The sequence below is a fragment of the Podarcis bocagei genome, assembly GCF_964188305.1.
Source record: "Podarcis bocagei genome assembly, chromosome: 17".
NCBI classification, from domain to species: domain Eukaryota; kingdom Metazoa; phylum Chordata; class Lepidosauria; order Squamata; family Lacertidae; genus Podarcis; species Podarcis bocagei.
Window position 1 is genome coordinate 27,627,261 of NC_138143.1, and position 20,560 is coordinate 27,647,820.

General features: G+C 43.0%; 1 protein-coding gene across 1 annotated transcript in view; it reads right to left on the reverse strand.

Annotated features, from left to right (window-relative positions):
• The window catches only part of SUSD1 (sushi domain containing 1), a gene marked incomplete at its 5' end in the record, with an annotated part of 42,204 nt that overhangs the window by 10,384 nt on the left and 11,260 nt on the right, over positions 1-20,560 (reverse strand). The window contains 10 exons of the mRNA XM_081176342.1: positions 1,889-2,147; positions 3,622-3,715; positions 7,548-7,734; positions 9,511-9,599; positions 10,697-10,883; positions 12,568-12,659; positions 13,432-13,611; positions 14,729-14,911; positions 15,218-15,394; positions 20,337-20,489. Of these exons, the coding sequence (XP_081032468.1) occupies positions 1,889-2,147; positions 3,622-3,715; positions 7,548-7,734; positions 9,511-9,599; positions 10,697-10,883; positions 12,568-12,659; positions 13,432-13,611; positions 14,729-14,911; positions 15,218-15,394; positions 20,337-20,489 (1,601 nt within the window). The remainder of the gene's footprint in view (positions 1-1,888; positions 2,148-3,621; positions 3,716-7,547; positions 7,735-9,510; positions 9,600-10,696; positions 10,884-12,567; positions 12,660-13,431; positions 13,612-14,728; positions 14,912-15,217; positions 15,395-20,336; positions 20,490-20,560) is intronic.

Genomic DNA, 20,560 nt, shown 5'->3' on the forward strand with positions numbered 1-20,560 from the left:
AGATTGGCTTCAACCAGAGCCAGGGCCTTTTCAGCACTGGCCCCAACTTGGTGGAACGCTCTGTCTCATGAGACCAGGGCCCTGCAGGATCTGATCTCTTTCCGCAGGGCCTGTAAGACAGAGTTGTTCCGCCTGGCCTTTGGATTGGAGCCAATTTGATTCCCTCCGCCCCCTTTTTCTTTTTTCTTTTCCTTCTCCTACAATGAGGCTCCATTTTAATATTTTAATGTTCCATTATTTTAATGTTGTATTTTATTTTTGTTTTTAAGTTGTAATCACTCATCTTGTTTTTATTATTGCTTGTAAGCCGCTCTGAGCCCGGCCTTGGCTGGGGAGGGCGGGGTATAAATAAAAATTTATTATTATTATTATTATTACATGGATCCTTGCGGGTGTTATTTTGGCACGAGGTAATTATCATCATTATTATTATTTTCCCAAGTTCCTTAACCTTCTGAACAAAGTCTTTTATGCCTCCTGGTGTCTGTTTTTTAGTTCCGCTAACTGCATTTACAATGTACAGTCGCACCTTGGATCTCAAACACCTTGGCTCCTGAACAAATTGGCCCCCGAATGATCGAAACCTGGAAGTGAGTGTTCTGGTTTCCGAACGATTTTTGGAAGATGAAACATCCGGTGCTGCTTCTGCAGCTTCTGATTGGATGTAGGATGCTCCTGCAGCCAATTGGAAGCCGGGCCTTGGTTTCCAAATGGTTCCAGGAGTTGAATGGACTCCCGGGACTCATTCTGTTTCAGAACCAAGGTGTGACTGTAGTCTTTTAGGCTGCATCCGAAAGCAGATGCTTCACCACTGATCTACAGCTTTTCAGTTCAATGGGAATTGGGGCCAGCCCAAGACATTTTGTCACCTGAGACGGACCCCCAAATGTTGCCCCCCTCCCTGGCAAGGAAGACGGGGTGAGGAAAGGTCTACACCAGGAACAAGGGAGGGGAGATAGATTGACATCAGAACTTGCTGCCCGGGTGGATCCTGCTGTCTGAGGCAGTCGCCTCACCTGGCCTCATGGGTGGGACTGACTTCTGTAGCTCAGTAGCAGAGCATCTCCTTTGCATGCAGAGGGTCTCAGGTTAAATCCCCAGCATCTCCAGGTAGGGATGAGAATGTACCCGGTCTATCCTGTAGACAATGAGGAGCTGGGTGGACCAATGATTTGACTCCATCTAAGGCAGCTTCTGACATCCCCAACTCAATAAAACTTACTGCTGAAAACACATGTATAGGATTGCAACCAGGGCTGGATTTAGGTGTGATGAGGCCCTAAGCTACTGAAGGTAATGGGGCCCTTTATATGTCCAGCTGTCTTTGGTCAACAACAAATTGTCACTGTTTTTTGTGTTGAATATATGCTACATGGCAGTTTATGGAACTAATAGGTATCTAAAGCAATTTGCACATTGACAAAATATATATTTTATCAAAGTAAATGTTGAACTGAAATACAATTAAGAAGTATATTAATAGTGAAATATACAATTAAGAAGAAGGATATTAATAGTGATAGTGATATTTTAGGTAGCAGGCTAGCAGGCTGGGCCCATTATTTACACCATAGGAGCCTGCACAAAACAAAAACACTGTTGCTGTGTGTAGGTTTTATTTTATTTGTTTTTTATCTTCTATTTTGGAAATGTACATCCAGGTGTTTTTTTCTTTAATTTTTTTGGGGGGCCCCAAGAGAGTGGGGCCCTGAGCTATAGCTTGTTTAGCTTATACGTAAACCCGGCATTGATTGCAAAGTTCATGTTTTTGTTTTAATTTATTAACTTTTTGTAAGTCGTCACGGTAATCTGTTGAAAGGTAGGGTATAAAATCAAATCAATAAATGCATCATTCTTATTCAGGAAGAATTTTGGCCTGCGTCCTTACCCCATTCCATTTACTGATTGTCCTCAGTATAACACAATAATCTTTTCCTTGTTTCAGGGGAGCATTGTAAAAATCCCCATAGTAAAGTCTGTCTCCGAGGGCAAAGACCAGCATGTTCTCAGCAACGACCTTGGCCGGGATTTCTGCTGCCACATAGCCTTCTGAGTCAGTGCCTTTGCTGAAATAGTCTAGTCTAGTCAAGGAGTAACAATCAAAGTTGCACTGTAGGCTCCAGGGAATGACAATCACTTGGTATGAACTGGAAAGAGATGGAAGAGCATCAAGGAGTGTCAGAAGTGATTTATACACAATTGCCTTTTGATTTCTGCATTGATTTTCTTCAACGTGCTGCTTTGTTTAAAAGCTCTCAATCACAGGCCATCACTGAATGGCTTGTTGTACTGTATTTTATTTTATTTTTTAAAAAACCCTATAATCCTAAATTGTTATGCTTTCTTCAGTAACGCTAGGCTAAACCACACTATTCAGAGCACTGGATTTACAAAAGAGCAAGTTAACTGGGGGACTTTATTGCTTACTTTACCAATGCTGGGAAACTGGGAAAGAGGGGCATATACTGCAGGGATCTCAATAGAATGTAGTGTGTCTCTTTGCATTCCATGTAGAGAGATCCATTCCATCCATAGCTGTCAACTTTCAGATTTGAAAATAAGGGATCAGCAGCCTCGAAAATAAGGGATCAGCAGCCTCACCTGTCCTGGGGACAGTCTACGGGATATCTAACAATCCGGGATAGCAGCGGGAAGCAGCGGGAAACGGTGCTGGAATAAGGGTATTTCCAGCCAAAAAAGGGAAGGTTGACAGCTATGTTTCCATCTATTGTTAAGCATCTCTCTCCATTGAACACAGAGGCAACCACCATTAGGGACAGGTGATGCTACAGCCAGTGCCTTAATCCAGACGAGTATATGGTAGCTTCTCATTTACAGGGAAGACAGTACTCTTCCATTTGGGTGAAGAAAGCTAAACCCATCCCCTCCCTTTGAAAAATAGGCTGGCCCCTATTCTAGCAGTCTTGGGTAACGCAACCATGAGGTTTCCCTGCTTCCATGGAGGCCACGTAAATCAAGCTTGCCTCTTCATCTTCAATGTCCAGCCCTAATGCAAATTAGGTATCCCTTATTATATTTTCCCCATACAGTGGTACCTCGGGTTAAGAACTTAATTCGTTCTGGAGGTTCGTTCTTAACCTGAAACTGTTCTTAAGCTAAGGTACCACTTTAGCTAATGAGGCCTCCCGCTGCCTCCGCCACACGATTTCTGTTCTCATCCTGAGGTAAAGTTCTTAATCCAAGGTACTACTTCTGGATTAGCGGAGTCTGTAACCTGAAGCGTTTGTAACCCGAGGCACCACTGTACTAATGAACCCACGGAATGAGTACTTACTTATGATGAAATGGAGATCAAAATCTATTGTGGACTACAGCTATGGAACTGAGGGGGGTTGTCTAGATTAAATAAAGAAGAATGTAAGGGGTATAAATCTTGCATACATGGCACAAGATTCTGTGTTTTTGTTGATTATTGCATCTCTGGGTCAAAAAGCAGTTAGCTATATGTGATAGAAAGTAAATCCAGATATGGAGGAAATTAAATCCTTTGAATTGTAATGAAATGTGAAAGGAAAAAAAATAATCTAAGCAAATCAAGTTTGAAGTGTAAGTATTATGTGTTTGGGGAGTATCTTAAATGTGTAGCAAAAATCCAGAGACCTTATTGGTCCATTTTTGTCTTCTGCCTTCCTCAGGCTGAATAATGGTGCAGAATCTTGTACTGATATGAAGTCTACTTCCGGAGATGGTGGATCTAAAAAACAAACCACGTGTTGTTCTTATTACAATGGTACTATTCATGCGTTAAATTTGTATATATATATTTTTAAAAAAATCATAACCTGGTCTTCTTCACAAAGAAAGCTGAGCAACTTGCAAAATCAAATGCACGGCAATATCAACAGCAATGATAAAAACCAAAAAAGTAACAGAACAAAAAACAGAACAAGGGTGTTCCTTATATTGGTGCCACAACCAAGGTGGCCCTGGTCCTCACAGACCAACACTGCATTTCAGCTGGCTGGGAAATCCAGGGCAAAGGCTCTGATGTTCAGAGGAACAAGCAGGGCAAGTTAGTCCTTCAGGCATGTGTTACACGACCATTTATACTGTGCTGTACATACTTTAAAAAAAAACTATTATTTGCCATCCATTTTAAAGATAATAAACTGAAGGCTTATGAGTGCCATCTTTAATTTTTATTTCTATTAAAATTATTGATTCTGCTCCCAATTAATTGGGCTACCTTTTTAGGTAAGTAAACATTGTTGCTTTTTTTAAAAAAAGATGGGTCTGATGAATCAATTAAATGTTCCTGCCTAATATTTTATCCCCTTTCAACCTAGCAGTTCAAAAGCACACCAGTGCAAGTAGATAAATAGGTACCGCTGCGGAGGGAAGGTAAACAGCGTTTCCGTGCACTCTGGTTTCTGTCACAGTGTCCCGTTGCACCAGAAGCGGTTTAGTCATGCTGGCCACATGACCCGGAAAGCTATCTACGGACAAACACCAGCTCCCTCGGTCTGAAAGCGAGATGGGCGCCCCAACCCCAAAGTCACCTTTGACTGGACTTAACCATCCCGGGGTCCTTTACCTTTACCTTTTACCTTTTACCCCTTTCTAAATCTCTGTAATTCATTCAATTCTGGAATTATGAACGTTGCTTTTTCTACAAACAACTAAAAATATATTATTTTCTATATTTTAAGCTTTGTCCATTAATTAAATCAGCCAACCCTGTTTGCAATGGTAAACATACAACTAGTGCTCTGTGCGAAGGGAAAAGATATGCAATGGTGAAAGTTGCAGGTGGGGGAAAAGCTGTTGAAGAAAGGATTCCACACGTCCTCAACATCCACAAACTCCACTCTGTCTCCCTGCAAAACTGCCACATCTCAAAGCTGTGTCTGTTTACAAAAACTTGTATCAGGGCTTTGTTTAGCATGCCCATCAATCCCTTTCTCATAACCCAAGGAGCAGGTATTTGAATTGAGAGCACCAGTAATTTGAAAAACTGGGGTACCGGCAGACAGAATAAGGAAGTTTCCTGCTCGTGGGCTGCAAAAGGAAACGAGCACAGGCTGTGAATTCCTTGCAGAGTGGGCTCATCCACATTTCCGCTTGACTAGTGCCTAGAAAGCACAAATCTGACCCATTCCCTGCCTCTCTTGTGCTCTCTAGGCAGAAGTCCGAGTGGTTCTGCCTTGCCCCACTGCTTCCCGTCAGAAAACCCACTCTTTAGCACAAACGGCAATCGGCAGAAAACCCAATTTCCGTTTGTTCCGATTCAGCGCTAAACCGCGGGTTTTCCCAGGGGAAAGCAGTAGGGCAAACAAAGACATGGTTGAGCCCTAAGCTGAACTCAGTCCATCGGACATGGGTGATAGTTCCAACACCAGCTCAGCACATCTCCTGTTTATGCTGCCTGGGAATGTAGGAACTATGGAGGGAGGGATGGGGGCATCAGGCAGCTGGAAGAACACAATGAATGGCTGATGATGATGAATTTTGCTTGGTGAGTCACAAATTCTGAAGGCTTGGAATACAGGCAGATGAATAATTCAGCAGATGGTTATATCGAGTTGGTGGACAAGAACAGCAGCAGCTATTTTAAATATAGAACTATCCACAATATGTGGCAAATGCAGCACATGACTATCAATTGGAATAAAAAATTTAGATTGTGTTTTACGTTTTAAGCTCAGCTGCAGTGCACAGGCAGAAGAAAAGAAGGGTGGGAGCAGTTAAGGTTATTAAGGGGGGGGGGGACTTCTCTGTTTCATCCTAACAAAGGAAGGAACAGCTGAAGACGCTGAAACAATTTATCTGCCAAAGATAAACAGCTTCACCTAGTGGATGATTACAGACTGGGGAGAAATGTAAAGAAATTGCAAAGACTGCCTTCTTCTGGTTAGCAGACAGAGTAACCACAAAGTGCACGAGAAATGGCAATGTCTCGTTCTCTTTCCACACAGCGCATGAGAAAGGAGGATGTTTTTTCAGGTTTATGCAACATAACAACGACCAAGACCTTATGGTGTTCCATACAGAGAAGCTATTCAATAACTTCCCCAAGCCCACTCACATATCTACCCCATTCATATCTAAAGCAAGCATAGGAGCCAATTCCCTGGGGTCTTGGTTGCCCAAGCACCCATAAAAATTCCCCATGAAGGGGCCAGGTATCCACAAATTTCAGTGCCAGGGCCATGCACCCACGGCCCCGGGCACCCACAGTTGCAGGGCCTAGTTGGCACTCCTGAAAGCAAGGGGTGAGAGGCGTAAAAGGAGCACACAGGAGAGGAGACTTGAACCCTCTCCTTCCTGGGCCTCATCTCTCCTGCAGCTGGTGGCTACAACCATTTTTCTCTCTTCCTGGTTCTGATATCAGAAAAGAACCCAGAATGCAAAAAGTGGCTGGAGCAACAAAATTAGGGGAGGTAAGGAATGGGGAGGGATCTGCAAGCTTCTTTTGCTGTTTGAGAATCCTCACCCACCCATTCACCCCCCTATTCATAAGTGAACAAGAATGGCACGTGAAACAAAATGTTCCTGTCATCATCACTGCTAGTTCAGCAATCAGCAGGTTATTGGAAAAACATATACAGTCGTATCTTGGAAGTCGACCGCCTTGCAAATGGAACGTTTTGGCTCCCGAACGCCGCAAACCCAGAAGTGAGTGTTCCGGTTTGTGAATGTTCTTTGGAACCTGAACATCCAACGCGGATTCCATGGGTTCCATTTGGTTGCAGGAGCTTCCTGCAGCCAACTGGAAGCCGCGCCTTGGTTTCTGAACGTTTTGGAAGTCAAACAGACTTCCGGAACAGATTGCATTTGACTTCCGAGGTACGACTGTATTTGAATCTAGGTATAAAGGTAAAGGTACCCCTGACCGTTAGGTCCAGTCACGGACAACTCTGGGGTTGCGGTGCTCATCTTGCTCTATAGGCCGAGGGAGCCGGTGTTTGTCCGCAGACAGCTTCCAGGTCATGTGGCCAGCATGACTAAGCTGCTTCTGGTGAACCAGAGCAGCACATGGAAATGCCGCTGGAGCGGTACCTATTTATCTACTTGCACTTGACATGCTTTACCTTCCCACTGGAGCGGTACCTATTTATCTACTTGCACTTGACATGCTTTCGGACTAGGTGGGGAGGAGCTGGGACTAAACAATGGGAGCTCACCCTGTCGTGGGGATTTGAACCGCCAACCTTCTGATCGGCAAGCCCTAGGTTCTGTGGTTTAGACCACAGCTCCACCCGTGTACTCAAGTCCAAAGGTAGCTCTCATTCCATCATGGCAAGAGCTGGTGCCTCTGCTGCAGTAAGACTCAACATAAGCACTAAACCTCACTCTTCATATTCCATAACTTGCTAAGTCACTATGGCATCGGTAGGGTAAGTGGCATAGAAAATTATTTGATCAAGTAAGGGAGGGGCTTCCTTAGCAAGAATGGAAAAGTGAAAGGTAGTAAATTCTATGGCTTTCTTCCAGATGGTATAAAAATCAACTGATGTGACTTCCTGCACTTTTAATTTTCCAACCTTGTCAAAATACTAGGAGAAAAATACAAAGCAAGGCCTTACCAGAGATGGGGGTTCTCATGTAGATGAGAGCACTGTGGTTGAGATCTGTTGTGGAGATGTTAACGGTGTAATTGGTGCCCGGCAGTAAGTCAAGGCACACTGCTGGAGTCTGAGAACTTGTGGTGAAGTTATAGGTCATGCTATCATGGAATTGTTTCTGATACCACCGTAGGCCCTGTATCTGAAGCTGCAAATGGAGTGTGAGACCCAAATGAGAATGAAACACTTTAAACATTTGGCACATATTATTAGCTAGTGGGGCCTCTTAAATTTAAGTGCACTAAGCAAACGTTTTGGTGGCTGCGGCAGGAAGCAGAATACACTACGTTTGCCTGGTCTGAATGTCCTCTGTTGAGAGTGCCTGCTTCTAAGGCCAGGTTTACATGTGCAGCAGAATGATGCGGAATGGAAGTGCATAACCACTTTTGAATACTGCCCCATTGTAAAGTGCTCTCTGAAAATGGAAAACTAGCACAACAGGACAGAAGTGTTTTAACCTTTAACCTAACCTGTTTCCTCCCCTTAATGGATCACTGCCTTGTCATGGCAAAGGCGCTTGAATAACTTCAAGAAGCTATGAGCCATGCTGTGCAGGGCCACCCAAGACAAACAGGCCATAGCCAAGAGTTTAGACTACATGTGATCCACCTGGAGAAGGAACTGGCAACCACTTCAGTATTTTGCCAAGAAAACTCAATGGACATAAAAAAGGAGGAGCTTTGAGAAGAAAGTGAGAATTTCCAAGGCATACCCTGGTTTGTGGGGTCACAGAGAGTCAAACACAACTAAGACAACTAAACAACAACCTGTTTCCTGCTGTACTGGCTTTGGTATTTGCAGAGAGTCTTTTATGTTGGGGCCTGTTAATAAAATGTGAATTCCTGCTTTTGGTCTGAAATGGTACAATCCATTCGACCACCTCTGGGCCACTTCTACCATCTCATTCCCACCTCCTTCTTTAGCTTGTGCAGACCAGGTTTCAGATAGCATCATCGGCTGAGTCACACCTGCAAGTTCATCCAGCCTGACCAGATTTCCAGGATTCACATTTTGAGTCCTGAGGGAAGGCCTGCTGTGTGTGAAGACAAACGTAGCATTCTATGAGCTGTCAGAGCAGCTCTTAACTAGGGCTTTTTTCCCCCAGCCGGAGCTCACCGGAGCTTAGCTCTTGACACCTCGTTCTCTAGAAAAACAGCACTGGTCTTAACCCACAATATAAAGGTTCGCATGTTTTGTTGACTGGCAATTTGCTTCTCAGATCAAGAAGTTCTGGCAGCCCTCTCTCTTCCCCCAAAGCGTTCTGCATTAGGTAGGCTGTTTGGCTTTAAAAAGAGTAATAAGCACCATGGAACTCCAGGAAAGGGGCCTGAATTTTAATGAGGGGGCAGATAATCTCCACGGCTGCAGCACTAACACACAAGAGACTATACAGAAATCTTATGTCCACATGATCTACCTCAGAATATGTTGCAAATAAGAATGTATGGCACGCAAGTCCCTCACAAAAATTCAGCAGTTTGCTTGCAAATCTACACACTACCTAATCAGTCACTACAACGGTTATATCTGGTATGTTTTTCAACTGTGAGGCATTATCAGAGTTCAAGGGTACACTGCAGCCAGGCAAAAATACTCGAGGAGGATGTGAATGAAGGCTGCTGACAGATGTGGCCTGAGAAGAATTCCAGTTGTGAAACAGAGACCTAGGGGGCTGCATTTGGCCCCTAGGCCCCAGTTCTCCACCCCGGTAACAATGGCATTGTTGACTTTCTTGAATAAGTAGAGATCCCTGTTGTCTCTGATCAAACCGTTTCTTTGAAACTCACCCAAAATCTGCAAAACTTGTATCAGGGGTGACAATGGGATGGACGCTGCACTGCTGTCAACACTCTGAAACACGCATGTCAACATGAGATTTAGTCCCAGTACTTCCCACTGCAATCAGAAACTGTACATCACTTACTACATAGTTTTCCTCAGATGATGATTCTCTTTGCCATTTAATACAGGTGTCATTAAATATGGAGATGTTGCTGAATGCAGCTTTCTTTTCTGGGGAGGGAAAAATGTGGCAGGGAAGAGAAACTCTTAATCAACTATGCTATGCTGGTATTTTATTAATAATAACAGGTAACGCAACACAAAGAAGTTGCCTGCAATCAGAACTGCTTGTTTTGAGCAAATCCAATATGCAAAATTCAGGCCCACTCACCTGTTTCTTGACTGCCATGGCTATTTTTGGGTAGCCAGGTCACAATGCTACTGCAGAAGACACAGTTGGCATAATTCCTCATTTGCAACCCAACTCTCTTTTGGCCCCTTCCCTTGCTTGCCCTCTTTCTTCCTTGTCCAAAGCACACAGTCTCTCTAGGCCCTATATATAGCTTTCCAATTTGGTTCCTTGGCTCGTTTTAATCCACTAATCATTATCACAAGGGTTCACCAGCCCATTGCACTACAGAATCTTTAGCATACAGTTGCAATCGAAATTATTCAACTCCATAGCTGTCAACCTTCCCTTTTTTTGTGGGAAATTCCCTTATTTCAGTGCCGTTTCCCGCTGCTTCCCGCTGCTATCCCGGATTGTTAGATATCCCGTAGACTGTCTCCGGGACAGGTGAGGCTGCTGATCCCTTATTCTCAAATCCGAAAGTTGACAGCTATGCTGCTGATTCCTTATTTTCGAGGCTGCTGATCCCTTATTTTCAAATCCGAAAGTTGACAGCTATGTTCAACTCCCTCATTGCAAATCAGGTTTATTATCAAAAATTTACAGACTTTCAGCTGTTTGCAATGAGCAAATCAATTGAAATAGCTCAACACAACGGATGCTTCTAGTGGTTCCCCCAAATTCAGCTGAAATTGCAACTTATACTGGCTTCTCCAGTCTTACTTTTATTCAGTTCCTTCATGGCAAGCATCTTTAGTACTTAGTAGAGCAGCCTTTTGCTGCTATGATCTGCTGCAAATGAGATGCATGGCCAGATCTTAGCCAATCTTAGCCCATTCCTCATGAGCAGTGACCTCCAGTTCAGTATTATCAGCCACCAGTTTAAGAACACTGTTTTGTGTCATCACCAGCACTGAAGATTTTCAGGTAAAATTTTCTAACTATCAGTATTGATGATTTGCCAAACTGCAGCACCTACCAACTACTGGGTGCATTATTCGGACTTTTAAAGCCAAATTGGTGGATCCTGTAGTTACTTCCACACTGTAGTTTGCATCCTGACGTAGCTCCAAGCATATCTTTATAGCCTCCTCAGCTGTGGTATAGCTAATCTTTGATTCAGCCACAGTTTTCTTCGAATCATTCCCTAGCATTCTCATTGTGAGCTGTATGGGAAATGAAAAGTACGTCAGTTCTCAGAAACAAAACTTTAGGGCATAGCTGTAATATAAACGAGGGATGCAGGTGGCGCTGTGGCTCACCAGAAGCGGCTTGGTCATGCTGGCCACATGATCCGGAAGCTGTACGCCGGCTGCCTCGGCCAATGAAGCGAGATGAGCGCCGCAACCCCAGAGTCGGTCACGACTGGACCTAATGGTCAGGGGTCCCTTTACCTTTATAATATAAACTTGGTTAACGATCCATTTTGTCTCCCCAAAGAACTCCGGAGATGTTCGTTTTGAAAAGGCCACACTTTTACCACATGGGTTTTTCCAGGAGTCTTTGGGGAAGAAGTCAAGACAGATAAGCTGGTACAAATTTATTTGTTAAATTTCTATACTGCCCTTCATCCGAGGATCACAGACAGGACCGGATTTAGGTGTGATGAGGCCCTAAGCTACTGAAGGTAATGGGGCCCTTTATATGTCCAGCTGTCCTTTGTCAAAAACAAATTGTCACTGCTTTTTGTGTTGAATATATGCTATATGGTAATTTATGGACCTAATAGGTATCTAAAGCCATTTGTACATAACAAAATATTTATTTTATCAAAGTAATTGTTGAACTGAAATACAATTAAGAAGAAGTATATTAATAGTGAAATACAATTAAGAAGTATATTAATAGTGAAATAATTAAGCTCTAACTTAAAATGATTTTTTACTCAGAACAAACATAATAATGCAAACACATTGGCATTTGGCAATAACAAAAGTTCCTTTAGAAACACAATTTACAAAGACTCATAATCTAGTCTTTAGAAACTTGCTATAACATGAAATAATAATAGGTGTAAATATATGATGCAAACTTCTAATAATTATAAATAGCTTTATTAATATGAAATTAAGTGTTATAACCTGTACAATGCAATTGTAGTTAATACAATCATTTTTAGGTTTTATTTTATTTGTTTTTATCTTATATTTTGGAAATGTACATCCAGGGGTTTTTTTCCTTAATTTTTTTTTTGGGGGGGGGGCAAGATATAGCTTGTTTAGCTTATACGTAAATCCGGCACTGATCACAGAGCCATTTGAAATATAAAAACAGAAAAATATACAACATAGTAACGAAAACCCACAATAACACACCCACAGCGTGTTTAAAGGGCCATAGATTATTTAAATAGCCAAAGGCCTGAGAGGAGAGGAGAGTAATGTTTTTGCCAGGCACCTAAGGATATGTTATGAAGGCAGCCAGGCCTCCCCATGACCCTGGGGAGATCATTCCACAAATCCTATTTAGATTTGTATCTATAACTGTGAGATGGAAAGGAGACAGGCCAAGATGGTTAATCAGCATTAAAGACAGAACTGACTTGGCCAGAACAGAAGCCCTTCTGGCCAATCAAGAAGCAGTTATATATTTATCAAGTTGTAAATGTCTCCAGGCAGCTCAGAAGTTCTTTGTTTCTGCTTTACTTCCTATGTTATGGCATCTAGAAGAAACGGTGAGCAATCAAATCACATCCTTTTTAAAAAAACATTTGCAGATGTTATTTAGCAATATTTTAATAAAATGTTTATACATGCTCCCGTACTTACAGAAACCTGCCTGTCCCCCACTAGAAAGCTAAGAACCTCTAATCTTTCTAGTACAAAAAAAGATTTAAAATAACTCACGCACTTGGTAAGTCTCGTTGACGGCTGCATTTCCATTAAGCCTCCTCCACGTCAAACAAGAGTTATTTAGTGCAATACCGACAAAGTCTTTAACTTCTGCAAAAATAACAAACAAACGAAAACATTTCCCATTGTTGAATGGCATGCAAAAGCCAGTTTCTTCTTGTCACTGTTTCAATTACAGGATCTAGTAACAACTGCAATCTAAATCCAGCTTTTTCATCATACAAACTTTGCAACTTGACAGGGAAAGGGCAGCCATCCTTTGCCATCATCACTTACCTTGTTCCATCAACAATACAGGAAACCGCCATATCATTGATCTAGAATGAGACCTGTTACGGCTTCTGCTAACGCTTCATATTCTCTAAGTTTACATCTTGTCTATTTGCTGAACCCAGTTTTGATCAATCATCATTACTATATTTGTCACATGCATGTTGTTAACAAAGAAATCCACTGGATGCCACTGTTGTTCTGTTAAACACAGAGCTCCAAAAACTTCAAGAGTCCTCTCTGAAAGTTCTACAGTATTGGGAGAGGGTACTTCATGAGAAGAGAAGACTCCCTGGAAAAGACCCTAATGTTGGGAAAGATGGAGAAGGGGACGACAGAGGACGAGATGGTTGGACAGTGTTCTCGAAGCTACCAGCATGAGTTTGACCAAACTGCGGGAGGCAGTGGAGCACTTTAACCCTTTCTCCTCAGCCAGGGAGATTCCAACAAACAACCTCCTCTGGTTCTTAACCCGTAGACGCCTGCCAAAGGAATAGTGCCCTCGCTTCGCCACAAGAGCAATAAAACTCCAGTGTCCCTTAGTTAGAACTTGCCCACAACATCTGTGCTAGGATTATCATCATGCACTTACTTTCACATCTTAGATCCAAGATTTCCCACGATCCATTTTTGGTGCAGAATGAATGTTTTTTCATGCTCGTGTTGTAGAAGCCCTTGACACATCTGTATTCCACAAGGCTTCCCGGCTTTGATATCCCATTCCATATCATGTTGGAGTGATGTATAGCAGGAGGTTTGCCACATTTTATTTCTAAATGGGATCAGAAGCTGTTTTAATTCAGAAATGCAACTGCAGTCGTCTAGACTTTTTGTCATCCCAGTCTAAACCACTGAGCCTCTTGGGCTTGCCAATTGGAAGGTTGGCGGTTCGAATCCCCGTGATGGTGTGAGCTGCCGTTGCTCGGCCCCTGCTCCTGCCAACCTAGCAGTTCGAAAGCAAACAGTGCAAGTAGATAAATAGGTACCGCTGTGGCAGGAAGGTAAACTGTGTTTCTGTGCGCTCTGGTTTCCATCACGGTGTTCTGTTGCACTAGAAGCAGTCTAGTCATGCTGGTCACATCACCTAGAAAGCTGTCTGTAGACAAACGCCAGCTCCCTCAACCTGAAAGTGAGATGAGTGCCACAACCCCAGAGTCATCCGCGACTGGACCTAATGGGGTCCCTTTACCTTTTTTATCTACCATATTGGCCCAAATATAAGCACTGCATGCTTTCAAACTGCTAGGTTGGCAGGACCTGGGACAAAGCAACAGGAGCTCACCCCGTCGCGGGGATTCGAACTGCCGACCTTCTGATCGGCAAGCCCAAGAAGCTTAGTGGTTTAACCCACAGCGCCACCTGTGTCCCCAATACGGTAGAAACCTGACTACAAAATAATAAACCTCTTGTCAAGCAGCAATGGGATAGAACTGGGAATATGAATATTTAATAATAATAATATTAATAATTGTATTATTCATACCCCGCCCATCTGGCTGGGTTTCCCCAGCTACAGCATGTATAAAAATATTGTAAAACATCAGGCGTAAAAAAATTCTCAATACAGGGCATATGACCATCGTTCCTCATATACCGTGTTCTCCAATTTCCATAACCAAATAGAAAATGTAAACCAAGAATCAGCCATCTGAGCAGATGAGAGGTGAAGCTTTTTCCAGGGATGCTGTTTAACTTCTCAACTAGTCTGAATCTGAACCTCTAGTATTTGTCAAGATACCTAAAAATCATTTTGCCATTATTAAGAAGAGGTAAGAACCTTGGGGTTTTCAGGAAAACATTTTTTCTTCTTCACAAAGGATAGTTATTATGGTGGTGTTCATTCATAAATAATGAGCGTTTTTAATGTAGATTACAGATGATATCTTTACCTTTGCATTCAAAAGTGATGTTTCCCCACTTCTGAGATGTTGTGCATTGTGAAAAATTATGCTCTCCAAAAAACTGAAATCCTTCCCTACATTTATAGTATATCGTGCTTCCTAAACTTGTTCTGTTATCCCAGATAATATCTGTATTATTTGGAAACCACCGTGGTTTTCCACAATCGATTTCTAATGGGAAAGAAAGAGAAAGGTGACAGCATTATTAAGATAACGGTTTCCCCATTAATATTTATTTATCAGTAAAATATTTGCTGCTGAGTATTTTGTGAAGTAGCACTTTGACCTAATGAAATCAAGAGAACCAAGCCATTTAACTACATACTTAAGTCCCATTGACTTTAATTATAAAAACTTTGATTTCCTTGCGATTTAAGCATGCCTAATTTTTTAAGATATGCTTACAACTAATGTAACAAATAGCCTTTGTTGAAATAAATGCTGCAATCATTAAAGCTTTTTAATTGTTTTCTTTACCTTTGCATACAAAATCAGCTTCCTTCCATTGTCCACTGGAACTGCAAACTGCAGTGGAATTTCCACTTTCGATGACATAACCAGGCTGGCAAGTATAAACAACTTTGTTTCCATAAGTTGTTTTGTTGACTGCAGAATATGCATTTGGAACGGAAGGCGGGAGCCCACAGTCCACAACTGCAACAAAGGGGGGGGGGGGAATAAGTTAAGACACTATAAGGCAAAGACACTCTATGATTCGTAACAACACTCTATGATTTGTAAGTGTTCTTTTCTCATAGAAAGAACATGCAAGGCCCAATTTCTTAAAGTAACAATGGCTGCCACTAATCACACATTTGAAGCACATTCGTCGCCCCAAAGAATATTGGGAACTGCTGCTTAGGCCACAAAGCTATAATTCCCAGCACGCTCAACAAAATACAGTATCCAGGATTCTTTGGTGAGAAAAATGTACTTTAAATATATTGTGTGTGTGTAGCCCTAGGGTACACAACACAGAACTGAGACAACCCCAGCTGCTTAAATCATGAATTTACAAACACATTTTGCTACATTTATATGTCTTTACTGTTGCCAGCCACTCCAATCTCTGCTGAGCAGTGAAAGATTCCAGGGATCTCGGCATTTAATCAAAGTTTGTGTTTACTTTGGGGGAAATGAGGCATGGTGGAGACCGTAGTGCCTTTATGAAATATGGTTTATTTGCACATATTGACACCTGAGCTTGGATAGAGAGAGGATTCTGAGCATCGCAACTCGCGTGGGGCTTGCTCCCAACAGCAGCACACCATTGGGTTCAAAAGCAGCCCAAACACCATCTCTGAGCCTCCCCTCCACACACACCATGTCTATCCCTCAGCCTGTATGGCATCTCTCTCCACCCTTCTTCTTCCCAAAACCCTTGCTAAAACACAACCCAAGCCTCATGCAAAAATGACACATTTTCCTGTGGTGACATCACACACCCCGTAGCCCTGGCAACCTCCCCCTCCCAGCTCTGCTATTGGCTTTTGCTAACTGGCACACAGCTGGGGGAGGGACTCCACCTCACTTCCTGTCTGCTACTGAATGTCCCGATGGGTAATGACTATGCCATCGCCTGTTTTGTTCTTTGATGGCACCTCTCGCAAGTCAGTCTCCTGAGGAAGCTGGCTTGACTTTTGTAAAAAGGTAAAGGACCCCTGACAGTTAAGCGCTCATCTCGCTTTACTGGCCGAGGGAGCCGACGTTTTTCCGCAGACAGTTTTTCCAGGTCATGTGGCCAACATGACTAAGCTGCTTCTGGCAAAACCAGAGCAGCGCACAAAAAAGCCGTTTACCTTCCTGCGGGAGCAGTACCTATTTATCTCCTTGCATTTTGACGTGTTTTTGAACTGCTAGGTTGGCAAGAGCTGGGACCGAGCAACAGGATCTCACCCCGTTGTGGGGATTTGAACCGCCGACCTTCCGATCGGCAAGCCCTAGGCTCAGTGGTTTAGACCACAGCGCCACCCGCATCCCTTGTAGGCCTTGCTAAATCCATTGACCAAACCCCACATTTACTGATTTCATTATGGGGAGAACTGGCACCCAGAAATTTTAGGGGATCCTTGCCCTCCTGCAAACCCAGTTAAGGAACTAATGAGAAAGCTTATAGTTTTGATGCCATACTTTTTTTGGAGCGGTTGGGTGGGGGGGTGGGGGGTGGGAGCAACTTTGTGATGTGTCAATTTAAAATGGAAAAGCAGCGGAGGTGAAGAGTCCTGAAACCATTTCCCATCCATTTTTCTGCTCAGATCACAAAGCCAAGCAGCTTTCTCTCCCCAATGGGTTGAAACCACTGGAAAACACCTAATTTGAAAGATGAGAGGAACATGAGGATAATCTGTAGCAAAGAAATGGCAGCTGAAGCTAAGCACCTCTCCCCATTCACATCTCTGCTCTCTGCCCAAAGCTGCCCTCCAGCAGAAGCCTCTTTTTTTAATAATAATAAAAAATGTTGCAGAAAACAAAGACAAGAAAACATTGAGATTTCAAAGCCCATTTAGTGAATCTCCAGCTCTGCCTACTAACTGCTCTAGAAGATTGACACTTTTGCACTTTAGGTGTGGCATTTAGGTCAGATCGGTGTTAGTGGAAGGGCAGGAACTATCGCCTCTTTTATCAGATCCTATAGGCCCATGCTGCAGCACATGGGACCATCATCTCTCTAAAATCCCATACTTCACATGGCCCTGAGTCAGTTGAATTAGGTACCTGGTACAGGCACTGGATTTTTTCACCGCAGTTCTAAAATATTTCCACGCCTGCCTGCAATGTTGCCATAATACCACTGCGATGCCTGCATAGTATCGCCTTTTCAAATGTGCTGGCACACCTACTGGCATGGCTCATCCAAAGCCTGTGCGCTGGTACAACGAGTCTTGCACTCAAGCAATTATATAGCCTCCTTGAAGTATTCTGCCTTTTTATGATCATTATTATAATGATTATTTCTACTATATTATTACAATGACTGCCAAAGCACAGTTCTCAGGAGGTGCTGCTATCTTATTTAAAATGAGTCATCCAAAGATTATGCCAGCTCCACATTGCAAAGTGGTAAAAGCTCCTGACTCTTGCAGGAGTTGCTGCTGTTATTACTTTCATTTCTTTACATTTCCCCCCTGAAAACACAAGTCACTGTGATTATATATTTTCCCATGAGATAACTATCGTGCTAGGCATTTTCACAGAGAAAAAAGTGACAGAACTTGGCAGTTAAATTCTGCGTGTTCTCCCGCTTTTTAGAGTCCCAGACACTCATACAACACACAAGCGACAATGTCTTAAACCAAACTGCTCCAGAAAACAGAAATTAAAAAGCAGAGGGCTGTTTTATGGGCGTAGAAGCAGCTACATTTTTTCTGAGTCGTATCTGGAACAGACTTTTCTGCTACTCTTTCTCTTGTTAGCAGCACATAACATGGTTGTTTTTAAGCTGCTTTACTGCAGACCACAAGGCAGAGGGAAAGAAAAGAAGGAGAGTTATGCTATCAGCTCTGCTGAGAGACCAGCCTTCCCCAGCTGTCACCTAGTGGCAACCATTCCATCCATCTCCTTGAACTTTTTCATCGCAGCTGGTCGTTATAATATCTCTAACGTAAAAAACTAGTACGTAAGGATATATTTTTTCTCCTCCCACCCCATCTCTTATTCTTTGCATTTCAGGTCTTTTAAGCCTGAGGGCAGGGGCTGTCTTACTACCGATTTAATTTTTTTTAATCCACTCTCTTTTCAGCTAAACAGAGCGGAAAAAATTAATTACTGAAATAAATAAATGCATTGCTGCATTTATTCATTTTATGCACTACTTTTTTTTTTGTAAGACACTGTGAGTTATATGAGGAAAAGTGGGGGTATAAAATACTTTAAACAACACACCTCTACCATTCAGTGTTTTGCTTTTTACGTTAGTAAAAAAATGGAATCTTACTTTCACTATGAGTAATAATTCAATTGCCTAATACTTGCAATGTAAAATGAAGCATTTTCAGTAACGTAGTAACTATTAAAGAACTGGTCAAAACTGATAACAAAATGATACCAAGGTTTACCATCAGCATGGCTCTGTCTTAAGGGAAGGGATTTATCATGTAAGGTAAGGTAAAGGTAAAGGACCCCTGGATGGTTAAGTCCAGTCAAAGGCAACTATGGGGTTGCGGCGCTCATCTCGCTTTCAAGCTGAGGGAGTTGCCGTTTGTCCACAGACAGCTTTCCGGGTCATGTGGCCACTAGCAGCCCACTTTACATCGTTTTCCCCCTTTTATAACATCTGCAGATCAGGAAGATCCAAACTAATTGGGGGGGGTAGGTAAAGGGTAAAGGACCCCTGGACGGTTAAGTCCAGTCAAAGGTGACTATGGGGTTGCGGCGCTCATCTCGCTTTTAGGCCGAGGGAGCCGGTGTTTGTCCGCAGACAGCATTCTGGGTCATGTGGCCAGCAGGACTAAACTGCATCTGGCACAACAGAACACTGTGATGGAAAACAGAGTGCACGGAAACACCATTTACCTCCCCGCTGCAGTGGTACCTACTTGCACTGGTAGGCTTTCAAACTGTTAGGTTGGCAGGTGCTGGGACAGAGCAAAGGAGCTCACCGCATTGTGCGGATTCAAACAGCCGACCTTCCGATCGGCAGACCCAAGAAGCTCAGTAGTTTAGACCACAACGCCACCCGCATTCCTATTTATCATGTAAGCTGCAATCTTATGCCTGTGAACCTGGGAGTAAGTCCCACTAAACACTGTGGGGAAATGTTCGCAAACCTGAACACTTAACTTTCAGGTTTCATAGAATCATAGAATCATAGAGTTGGAAGAGACCACAAGGGCCATCGAGTCCAACCCCCTGCCAAGCAGGAAACACCATCAGAGCACTCCTGACATATGGTTGTCAAGCCTCTGCTTAAAGACCTCCAAAGAAGGAGACTCCACCACACTCCTTGGCAGCAAATTCCACTGTTGAACAGCTCTTACTGTCAGGAAGTTCTTCCTAATGTTTAGGTGGAATCTTCTTTCTTGTAGTTTGGATCCATTGCTCCGTGTCCGCTTCTCTGGAGCAGCAGAAAACAACCTTTCTCCCTCCTCTATGTGACATCCTTTTATATATTTGAACATGGCTAAACATGCCCAGCTCCCTTAGCCGTTCCTCATAAGGCATCGTTTCCAGGCCTTTGACCATTTTGGTTGCCCTCCTCTGGACACGTTCCAGTTTGTCAGTGTCCTTCTTGAATTGTGGTGCCCAGAACTGGACACAGTACTCCAGGTGAGGTCTGACCAGAGCAGAATACAGTGGCACTATTACTTCCCTTGATCTAGATGCTATACTCCTATTGATGCAGCCCAGAATTGCGGTGTTCGGGAGCCGATTTGTTCGACAACTAAGCCATTCAGGAACCAAGGTACCACTGTACTAGGGATTCAACCTTGGAATTGAGTGCTTGTCAATCATTCCGGTGCCTCATCAGCTAGAATACTGGAAGATGGGTTTACTACTTACTGCACAATTGGGCAGAGCATACAGACATGTTTTCCCTTGTATTTCAATACCCAAAGGAGCCTAAAACTGTACTCTTTTTAAAAATACAAGCATTCACCTTTGCACGAAGTATTTGCTGTACGCGAATGAAATGGTTCCACTCCATTTTCTGTTTGGTATCCTTCAATACAGTAGCACTCATAGCTTCCTAACGTATTCACACATCGTCCTCCAAGGCCACAGATGCCTGAGACTCCACATTCATCAAGATCTAGAAAATGTAATACAATTGTGACCGTCTTTTTATGAAGACTGCTTCAAATATTTTGAACCCGGTGGCAG